We start from the raw sequence: 12,073 nt of genomic DNA, 5'->3' as shown, positions 1-12,073 counted from the left end.
ACACGGTACCGCGTTTTTATTGAATTTTTTTTTTTTGAGCCGACCAAAAAGTTGGAACAGGGCGACGTTTCTACACAAACATTGAAAAACTTTCCTTCCTTTCCAGTACTTTTTAAAACGAAACTTTCCAACCGCCAGGTCAGAGCAAGCAGCCCGAACTAGCAGGAACTACTTAAACTTGATTAAAAAAACCATTCACACTTACAATTCGTTAAAAAAAAACTTTCCGCCAGGTGGGAATCGGCGCGCCCGTGTCCGTCGCCGCCATCGCCGAGAACATCCCGGACCACATGACCGCCCAGATCTACGACCTGACGATGGTCGGGCAGGACACCGCCACCCCGCTGAACTACAAGCTGTGGAGCAAGGGATTCCCCTTCGCCTCGTGCCTGACGTGCGAGGGACGGAGGAACAAGGTGGGGTAGCACGGGTTTTTCGGATATTTTAGTTTAACTTGTTATCTATTGTTATATTTTCTATGCATTTCCAGATGTTTTTCTATACTGTTTATTTAACCTATGCTGGGGTTGCACGGGTTTTCAGATCCTTTAGTTTAACTTGTTGTCTATTGTTATATTTTCTGTACATTTCCAGATGTTTTTCTATGCTGTTTATTTAATCTATGTTCGGATAGCACGGGTTTTCAGATATTTTTAGTTAAACTTGTTGTCTATTGTTATATTTTCTGTACATTTCCAGATGTTTTTCTATATTGTTTATTTAATCTATGTTCGGATAGCACGGGTTTTCAGATATTTTAGTTTAACTTGTTGTGTATTGTTATATTTTCTGTACATTTCCAGATGTTTTTCTATATTGATTATTTAACCTATGCTGGAATTGCACGGCTTTTCAGATCCTTTAGTTTAACTTGTTGTCTATTGTTATATTTTCTGTACATTTCCAGATGTTTTTCTATGCTGTTTATTTAATCTATGTTCGGATAGCACGGGTTTTCAGATCCTTTAGTTTAACTTGTTGTGTATTGTTATATTTTCTGTACATTTCCAGATGTTTTTCTATGCTGTTTATTTAATCTATGTTCGGATAGCACGGGTTTTCAGATATTTTAGTTTAACTTGTTGTGTATTGTTATATTTTCTGTACATTTCCAGATGTTTTTCTATGCTGTTTATTTAATCTATGTTCGGATAGCACGGGTTTTCAGATCCTTTAGTTTAACTTGTTGTCTATTGTTTATATTTTCTATACACTTCCAGATGTTTTTCTATATTGATTATTTAACCTATGCTGGAATTGCACGGGTTTTCAGATCCTTTAGTTTAACTTGTTATCTATTATTATATTTTCTATACATTTCTAGATGTTTTTCTAGGTTTTTCATTGGTTTATTTATTTATTTAATCTAAAACATATTCTTAAATATACAAGTGGGGTAGCACAGGTTTTTCAGATCAACTTAATATTTGTACATTTCCGGATGTTTTTTTATATTTTACGTTAACTTTTTGTTTATTTAATCTGTAGTGGGGTATCATGGGTGTTTTTGTCAGATCTCTATGTTGTATTTATTTTATATTTTGTTTAATGTGTGTGCATTTTTAAAAGTCGAAAGGACGTCTAATAAAATTGATTATTTAAATCTCACTGGTGGGGATTTTTTAACACTTTTGTCACTGCTTTTTTACTAAGTCTGGCCAAGATGTTTTTTTAAGTTTTGATATATTTCAATACATGTACATTTTCCAGATCTTTTAACTCAATTTAACACATGTACATTTTCCAAATCTTTTAATTCAATGTTACACATGTACATTTTCAAGATCTTTTAATTCAATTCAATGCATGTACATTTTCCAAATCTTTTAATTTAATAAATACATGTACATTTTCCAGATCTTTTAATTTAGTTCAATACATGTACATTTTCCAGATCTTTTAACTTAATTTAATACATACATGTACATTTTCCAGATCTTTTAACTTAATTTAACACATGTACATTTTCCAGATCTTTTAATTTAACTTAATACATGTACATTTTCCAGATCTTTTAACTTAATATAACACATGTACATTTTCCAGATCTTTTAATTTAATACATATTCATATTTATTATTCAATTTAATATTTTTCGAAGGTCGACAAGACGGTAGTGGTTTGGGAGAACTCCTTCCCCGAGTTCAGCGAGACCATGGACAGCGATGTGAGTTTCAATTGAGGGGATTTTTATTGTAAATTTACATAAATATTAAGAAGTAAACGTGAACGTTTATAAATTTACACGAGGGGGACTTTTCCTCGGACAAACGAGAGCTTTAGTTGGTTGATAAAATCTTATCTTAACAGAATATACTTTTTAATCAACAAAAATTAAACTGTCGACCACAAGGTACAGTTGCTAATATAATTTTTATCATAACTATTATTAATTTTTTATTAACTAAATTAAACTGCAAAAAAAGTCGATGACAAAATTTTTGATTTTATCACTATTTTTCTATTATTGTATATATATATTTTATTAACGAAACAATTTCAAGTTCAGAGTTTTTATTTAACACTGTGTTTCATGCTTTATGCAATGATCACAAAATAATAAACTCATAAAATTTTTATTTATTTATTTATGAATTAAACTACGGTCGGACGACAAGGTGTAGATATATATTATTTTTTTATTATATATATAACTATTTATTTATACTTATATATATTTATATATATCAATAGTTTTTCGAAAAGTTTTGATCCATAGCGCTCGACAAGTTAAACTTGAGCTGAATATTTATTTGATCATATAACAAACAGTAGATTATCATATACGAAGCGGTCGTTTGTATATAACTATTCAAAATTAAAAATTCAAGCGTTTGTTAACAAAGATCCGAGCGAGACAAGTTCACTGGAACATATAATAGTAACAAGTTAAACAGACAGTAATTTCTTGATTTTCAAAACTCTTTTAAAGTGTGTTAACCCATTAACACACAGAAACATGTGTAAGTGTAATAAAAAAAGAATATTGTATAATTACATATATTTTTTAATAGCCGGACGACAAGATTCAGGTGAAGTACGAGATCACGGTGACGGCTTGCGGAACGAGCAGGAGACAGTGCAGGGGGACTGTGATCGGAGGGAAGAGGAGCAAAAGAATGATCGGAAGCAGGAAACTCCTGGCTTTCCTTGGTAGGTTTATCGGTTTAGGGAATTTTTTGACATCCCAAAGTTTTTAGAAATTTTTAGGATAAGCATAAAAGAGGAGTTTGTTAATTTGAGTTTTATCATTTATTAGGTTTTAGGGATTTATTTTGGCTCTGATTGATCAGCAGCTGCAGTATTCTGTGTAACATACAATATTTATTTCTAATTAACCGTAGTTTCATCTTTTGAAACTGTCAATTACTTGGGTCGCAAACGCACAAGACTCATGCGGGAGCTTCAGCTGTTCTAATCAAGAACTTTTGTAACTTAATTTTTTTTCTTCAAAACTCTGTTTTCCAACAAAAAAAAAGTTTGCTGGTTCATTTAAAAATTGAGCTTTTTTGATTGCAATAGTTTCGCTCCGTGCACCTCTTACACCCACCAAAACTGTTTCAACCAAATGTTTTTACCTCAAAAGTTTTTCAAAAGTTTTTTGGGCTCCGTTTAAAATCGGTCGCTTTTAAAAGCTGCTTATAATTTTTTTTGTCAAAGCTCGAAACCTCGGCCGAAAAGATTGGGACTCGTGAGTTTTATGCATCAATAAGTGATTTTTTTTTTACTGTGACGTAACCCTCGATCCTAGCTCTGATGTTTTACACAAACTTAATCAAGCGTACCGGTCGAGTTTTCAGTTTGGTAAATAAAAAGCGGACCGGTTTCAAAAATACCATGTTGAACGTGAACTTTATATGTGTGTAAAATGAACAGTTCACTTTGACAGATAAAGTAATCTTTTTAAGCTTACATTTTTTTTTTAACTTTTTTTGTTTGACAAGTTATTTGCAACAGATAACTTAAAAAAAACAAAAAGAAAGATCTCTTTAACACCTTAAAGGCAGTTTTAGGCTATGCTTAATAAACAAAATTTAAATAAACACACGTTGAATATAAATGACAAACAACCAAGCCGCCAGCTTAACTTAGAAGTTTAGTGATTTTTTAAGCAGAATAAAGTAAAATAAACTAGCCTACAATATCAAAGTGCGTTTAACACTAGCTATTTTCGAATATTCTTTTAGTTTAAATAGCTGATATCTTTAATAAACATAAATAAATTTCTAGATAATGAGCCAATAGAAGAGATCATGAAGAAACCGATGATTGAAAGACCCATCATTGTCGAGAAAAACGAAAAAATAAGGATTAGCTTCGGAGCTAACATTGTACTGCTGTTAGTTTAATCACATTTTTACTCTCATATTTTTAAAGTTTTTCACCCTTTAAATAAGAAAAACTTAATTTGGTACATAAAAATTTTCAATGAAAAAAAAAAAAAATTTTAACAATTATTTTTTTTTTTATTACACACTTAATAACAAGATTGATCCAGTTTTAAAAAAGGTCTGTTTCTTATCATATTAAAGTGGATAAATTTATTTTACAAAACATAGATTTCTTTAAATAAAAAGCTGCTAACAACTATTTTATTTAAATACACCGAAAATAATTAAAACAGTCTACCAACATATGAGCTTTCTTATCTAAGCAACTTTGAAATCTTTTCCAGTAAACTACACTTAACTAAATAAGTTTAAAATATATATTGTCTCTTATAATTAAAAAACATTTTGGTTACCGAGTCGCACATCCCTTGAATGCCTTTTAACGTCTTGCCACGACATATTCAATTAATTTATTCATTTTGAAACAAAGTAAAAATTTTGCTTAATGAGTTTTTTTCAGGACAATTTACTTTGTGGTCGTCAACTACGCTTTCATTAAGTACAATACATCCAAGCAATAACGAATCGGGTAAGATTTATAGATTTTCAATTAATTCTTTAAAATATTTATTTTTATATTTAGACAACCGATGAAAATTAATAGTTTTCTAGACTTTATGAGCAACGTAAGTTAAATATTGTTGTAAGTTTTGACTAAAAAGTTAACCTTCATAAAATTTGTTGTAGTTTTAGTATATTCAAGCTTGAAAATGTGAAATGTAATATATGATATACAAAACATAAAATTTCAACTTGTAATTTAATATATACGTCATGTTAGTCAAATTTTTATTAATTCTTATTTTTTATTGCCGAGTGGTAGTAATACCAAAACAGGCAGTTTTATTAATACAAATAAAACTAAAATTGTAATTTATACAAACACATTTTGTTAGTTTTCTTCAGCGCTTATACTATTGCAATTTACATAAACAAACTTTAACTCATATATATTTGAACAAAAACATGTTGACTGGTTTGTACTAATAGAACTGATAAACAGAATTAATTTGGAAAACTTTAAAAAATTATGTATTTTTTTAATGTTGAGAAACATATTGTTAACGTTATTTATAACAAAAGCATTTTGTTTTATTTTTGAAAGAATAGAGTTTAAAACGTTTAATTTTTCAGACTTGTTCGTTTATGAAGACAACACTTGCCAGTCGTTTTTGATCAACAGTTTTGATTGTTTAATAATAGTCGTTTTTTTCATTTAATATTAAATTGAAGTTTGCATTTATGTTTTATTTTTACAAATTTCAAAAGAAAAATATAACCCTATAATATATATAGTCAGTTTAAAAGCTACACAAAAGTTTTATAAACATTATGTACTTCTTATTAAGCAAATGTTTTTCGTTGGATACTATGATGGTTCAAACTCAAATAAAAGTATGTAATACTAAAATTCATGTTTGAAAAGTTTTGTGTTACTGTTAAAACTTTTAAAAGGAACAAAAAAAAAACATCTGATATATGTTTATAAAATCTTTTTTAAACATTACCAAGTTATGCGACGTTAAGACGCTTTTAATAAAAAAATCGAAACCGAATATATAGAGTAATTTATAAAAATGATATTTAACAAGTATCTAATTTTGAAATAACACAAAAAATATTATGTTATTATTCTGTTTGAAAAATCGACTGAACAAAAAAAAACATGAAGAAAATTAAACTCTGCTTTGAAGTTAAAAAATCGACTTAGTATATTTTCACTATAAATACAGAAAAAATAAATAAAGTATGACAAAAATCAATCAGTAATTTAAATATCCAAACTAAGAAATTTATTTTAACTTAAATATTAAAAACAATTAGAAAAAGCATGCTTGTTGTACAAGTAAGACTTTTGTTTTTTTTTTTTTGACTTTAAATGTTCTTATAATATTTTTTAATTAATAAAGACTTCCAAACTGTGAAAATTTCTCTAAATTTTTAAGTTATAACTTTTTATAACTTCATAAAAGCACAACAATTTTTATAAACTATAGTGTCGTTATATAAATAAGATGCTTTAACTTTTAAGTGTTCTACCGGATCCAACGATTGATGCTGCCGGATCCGGCCACAACTTGCCAAAATCTGGGTCAAACCAAAATTTCGTTTCAAAAAACTTTATATCCGGTCTGGGCTTTTTTTTGAAAAAAGGTCCTTCTTCAATCCGGCTGGACGTGAATTTAGATTAAAGTTCGAGATCCGGCACTACTTTTAATCATTGTACTAGTACAATTGCAAATACTACCGTATTCATTAGTTAATATTAGTTAATCTACCTATTGCTTTAATTATAGGTTTTACTATTATCTTTCTATATTGATCAATCGCAATTTCAAAAGCAACACGACTATTTTATTTAAACTGAAAATTTTGCTCAAATGCGGATTGGAATTATTTTTTAAAGTCAACAGCTAGCACTACAAAAGAAAAAATAGCAGCATTCGTTTATATCAAACATTTAAACTTTGCACGGCTGTTAAACTAATACACAGTAACTCAATTGTATGAAAAATATTTGCAGTTGTTTTTGTAAAGAATTCAAGCTTGAAGTTTAGCAAAGCTCAAAAAATTCTACAAGTTAACTTAATTTAACACGCTAGATCTCGTATTATATGCAAAATATTATGATAATGTTTAGTTTAGATAGAGCATTGTGTATAAATTATTAAATATTTGTATATAACTGTAATTGAGCACAACAAAAATTACATGCAAAAAAAAGGTATATTTTCACACGAACCTTTGAAACTAACAATAATTTTTATTTTATTAGTTGATATCACAAAACTATTATCGACGAAAAGCTCGTATTCGTCTTAGAGTATCCAAAAGGTAACAAAAACAAGGTTAATTTATTAAGATTTTACAATAACTGGAATTTTGACTTAATTATAAAAAACCAAAAGTTTAAAAATTGCACATTAAACAACGCAGATGAAAATGTTTTTTTTTTTTTAAACAACATCAAAAGACTGTTTTCTTTAAAAAGTATAGAGTAGAATGTAAAACGGCTCAAAAAAAAACTTTTTCTTAAAAATTCGTTTTTTATTCTTAGATTATTCCCAACTTTATAATCAAGTATAAATAAAATTTGAACTTGACAATACATATTATTAAACTAATACACAGTAACTCAATTGTATGAAAAATATTTGCAGTTGTTTTTGTAAAAAATTCATCGTGAACGGTAATCGGTGGATACAGAAAACCTCTGACTGTTGGTAGGTTTATTGGTTTTGTTTGGGGGATTTTTTGTAGGAAGGGATTTTCGTTGGGTACTATGATGGTTCAAACTTAAATAAAAGTATGTAATACTAAAATTAATGTTTGAAAAGTTTTGTGTTACTGTTAAAACTTTTAAAAGGAGAAAAAAAAAAACATCTGATATATGTTTATAAAATCTTTTTTAAACATTACCAAGTTATTGCGACGTTAAGACGCTTTTAATAAAAAAATCGAAACCGAATATATAGAGTAATTTATAAAAATGATATTTAACAAGTATCTAATTTTGAAATAACACAAAAAATATTATGTTAAACATTCTGTTTGAAAAATCGACAGAACAAAAAAAAACAAGAAGAAAATTAAATTCTGTTTTGAAGTTAAAATATTGATTTAGTATATTTTCATTATAAATACAGAAAAAAAAAAAAACATTTGCTGTTTTTCTGCTGTCAACCTTAAAACTAAATTTATAAAACTATACTAATGAAATTAGAGTACGAAAAAAATCAATTAGTAAATTAAACTTGTTAACTGAGAAATTTATTTTAACTTAAATATTAAAAACAATTAGAAAAAGCATGCTTGTTGAACAAATAAGACTTTTGTTGTTTTTGACTTTAAATGTTCATACAATATTTTTTAATTAATAAAGACTTCCAAACTGAGAAAATTTCTCTAAATTTCAAGTTATAACTTTTTATAACTTCATAAAAGCACAACAATTTTATAAGCTATAGTGTCGTTATATCAATAAGATGCTTTAACTTTAAAGTGTTCTACCGGATCCAAACGATTGATGCTGCCGGATCTGACCATAACTTGCCAAAATCTGGGTCCAACAAAAATTTCGTTTGAAAAAACATTTATATCCGGTCTGGGCTGAATCTATTTTTGAAAAAAGAAGGTCCTTCTGGTTCCGAATGGACGTGAATTTAGATTAAAGTTCAAGATCCGGCACTACTTTTAATCTATATACTAGTACAATTGCAAATACTACGCTGTACTCATTAACTAATATTAGTTAATACTTTTTGCTTCAATAGTAGGTTTTACTATTATCTTTTTATATTGATCAATCGCAATTTCAAAAGCCACACGGCTACTTTATTTAAACTGAAAATTTTGAAATAAACCGAATGGACGTGAATTTAGATTAAAGTTCAAGATCCGGCACTACTTTTAATCTATATACTAGTACAATTGCAAATACTACGCTGTACTCATTAACTAATATTAGTTAATACTTTTTGCTTCAATAGTAGGTTTTACTATTATCTTTTTATATTGATCAATCGCAATTTCAAAAGCCACACGGCTACTTTATTTAAACTGAAAATTTTGCTCAAATGCGGAATGAAATTATTTTTTAAAGTCAACAACTAGTACTACAAAAGAAAAAATAGCAGCATTCGTTTATCTCAAAAATTTAAACTTTGCACGGCTATTAAACTAATACACAGTAACTCAATTGTATGATAAATATTTGCAGTTGTTTTTGTGAAGAATTCAAACTTGAAAATTTTCTACAAGGTAACTGAATTTAACACGCTAGTTCTTGTATTATATACAAAATACTATGATAATGTTTAGAGCATTGTGTATAAATTATTAAATATTTGTATATAACTGTAATTAACCATATAAATACAGCATATAAAATGAGCTACAATAATTACATGCAAAAAAAAAAGATATATTTTCACACAAATTTTTGAAACTAAAAATTTTTTTTTAAATAGTTAATATCACAAAACTATTATCGACAAAAAGCTTATATTCGTTTTAGAGTATCCAAAAGGTAACAAAAACAAGAAAAAATTAAGATTAGTTTATAAAGATTTTACTGGAATTTTGACTTAATTATAAAAAACCAAAAGTTCAAAAGTTTAAAAATTGTCCATTAAACAAAGCAGATGAAAATTGGTTGTTTTTTTTAAACAACATCAAAAGACTTATTTCTTAAAAAGTACAGAGTCGAATGAAAAACGGCTCAAAAAAAAAAACTTATTCTTAAAAAGTCGTTTTTTATTCTTAGATTTTTCTCAACTTTTTTATCATATGTAGATGAAATTTGAACTTGACAAGTTTGAACACATTAAATTAAACATTGCGCGAGTTTTCCAATTTCACTCAAGCTAATTGCCACTTAACAAGGGCCACTTACGTGTGCAGTCATGCGTATAGTTTACTATTTTATATTATATTTTAGTACATAGTAAAGACGGTTTAATAAAGTTTGTTTGAAGTTTGTGTTTAAGTTTTATTAATATGCAGAGTAATACTCTAGATAGCATACGAAAAGTCAAAAGAAGGTAAAACTGTTTTAATTATAGTTGAAATCAATTATTACACTTTTTCCTTTATAATCAAAAGTAATTAATATTATTTAAAAAGTAGAGTTTTACTTATATAAAATTTTTAAAGTTGCTTGAATGTAGTATAAAATCTTGCTAACTTTTTTTTTTAATTTAAACCTAGATCTCAAGATAACACAGTTTTGCTGAAGTTATTTAGCTTCACTAGGTTTCAAAAAAACCATGTTACTAAATCAATAGTTAAAAGTAAAAAAAAATAAAAAGCTAATCAAACAATTTACACGGTTAAATTAAAGCTAGTTTATTTTTTCATTTTAAGTACATATTGCAATAGTAGTTGTTACAACACTTAGCAAAAATTTTATAAAACATAGTTTACACTAGCTCGTACATGAATGATTTTGTTTCGTTTGAAATACTTATATGACAACAAATAAATTTGCGTAGCTTTGCCGACATAGCGTCCGAGCAACTTAGGAGGCCGATTGGCTTCAGGGTCCTGGGTAGGTTGAGGAAAACCACCGGAAACCTGGAAGAAATAATCAGTAATGAGAAAGTCAGGATGCTCTACGCCAGGAAAAAGTGCCCCACTTCGGCCGAACTAAAAGGTTTGATTTCAAAAGTTTTTATTACATTCAGGAGTTTTTTTATTCAGTTTTCGTTAATATGAAGTATTTTTTTTTTAATTTGTTCGCTTTAAAAGTTCATAGTATAAGCGCACAATGGCTTACAAAAAGCATAACATTTGTTTTCTTTTATATAAAATCTACGTATGTTTTCAAATATCAAATATTTTTAGCTTAACAACATACTTAGTTTAGTTCAAGGTTTGAAAACTTGATTTTCGTTTCTGTTATTGTACTTAAAAAATTAAAACTTACATCTAAATAGATTTGCTATGAACAGACTTTAACTACTCTTTTACTACGGTTGTGTATCAAGTGTTGTGTATCAACTATTTAAAAAACTTTAGAAAACGTTAAATTAGTTACTAACTTTTAAATCAATTCAAAACATTGTAAACGCATAATTTAACTAAACACTAAAAGCACATTTAATTGTACTTTACAGCATACCAACAAGATAATTGCCACGAAGAAACACCGAAGGACAACCAACAAAAACTTTTACCAAAAAAACTCGAAGGAACCGTCAAGTTGTCAACCAGCAGCATTTTCAACAACAAACACAAGCTCAACTCTCACTTGTGGGAGGAGAGGTACACACGACAAAGCAACAGTTACGTCACAGAAGCCCACAAGCGGCTGAAGCAAAAATCTTTGAGCGAAACAAAACTGAAAGTTCTGCCAAAGCAACCCTTGTTAAAGAGCCACAGCGACAGCAGGATAATTAAATCTTTCGAACTTCCAAAATTCCCCACTTGTGAGAAAAATAGGATTAAGCAAAGGAGGTCCAGTAGGTTGTATTCCAGCAGCTCGTTCTGCAAAGTGCCGCTGTTTGATTTGAAGAGGCTGCAAGTAAAAGATTGCAAAGAAAACAAGCAGAGCAGAAGAACCAAGGAAAGTAAAAGGGTCAGGATAAGCAAGGAACCAACGAAAACTCATTTTTACGACTGATGGAAGTTTATGGTGTGCAAAAAAAAACTATGTTTAATGTTTAGTTAATTGATGTATTTTAGCTTTGTTTAGTTTTTTTAAAGTTTTGGTTAGTAAGTAAGAATAACTTTTTACGTAACTTTAAACTGGCTAGCTTATCTGCCTTATTTATAGAAATTGATAAAAACTAACTATTTAAACAAAACTATAGTCATACGAAGCATTTACTTGTGGATAAAAAATTTAATTTTTATTTTATAAAAGATATTAATAATAAAGTATTAATAAGTTAACACTTATGCTATATACTTTAGATTAAGTTTTTGTTTTTCATATCAAAATTTTGTCTTTACAAGTTCAAACTTGTATAACTTTTGTTTATGAAACTTAGTTGTTACAAAAATTGCTACATATTTTTGTTGTTTATTACTATAAATTTTTTATAAAAACATTGGCTTTTATTAATTGATTCTATACATCAAACTGTTGTATTTTAAAGAGTTTAAGGTCTGCATTTTTAAAATTAACAAAACTGATAATTGAGAAGTTAATCTAAACAAACAGCTATTCATATAAGTTG

At 28.0% G+C, this 12,073-nt stretch overlaps 1 protein-coding gene across 1 annotated transcript; it reads left to right on the top strand.

Annotated features, from left to right (window-relative positions):
* The first annotated feature begins 9,845 nt into the window (after positions 1–9,845).
* On the top strand, positions 9,846–11,753 carry LOC145844430 (uncharacterized). Its single transcript, XM_082951828.1, has 3 exons — positions 9,846–9,934; positions 10,385–10,545; positions 11,009–11,753. The coding sequence occupies exons 1-3, from the start codon at positions 9,891–9,893 to the stop codon at positions 11,512–11,514; spliced, it is 711 nt and encodes a 236-aa protein (XP_082807954.1). The 5' UTR covers positions 9,846–9,890; the 3' UTR covers positions 11,515–11,753.
* The last annotated feature ends 320 nt before the right edge of the window (positions 11,754–12,073 follow it).

This window comes from Thalia democratica, chromosome 9, assembly GCF_965202585.1.
Source record: "Thalia democratica chromosome 9, ktThaDemo2.hap1.1, whole genome shotgun sequence".
Taxonomy (NCBI): Eukaryota; Metazoa; Chordata; class Thaliacea; order Salpida; family Salpidae; genus Thalia; species Thalia democratica.
This window is presented reverse-complemented; position numbering and strand designations above follow the sequence as displayed.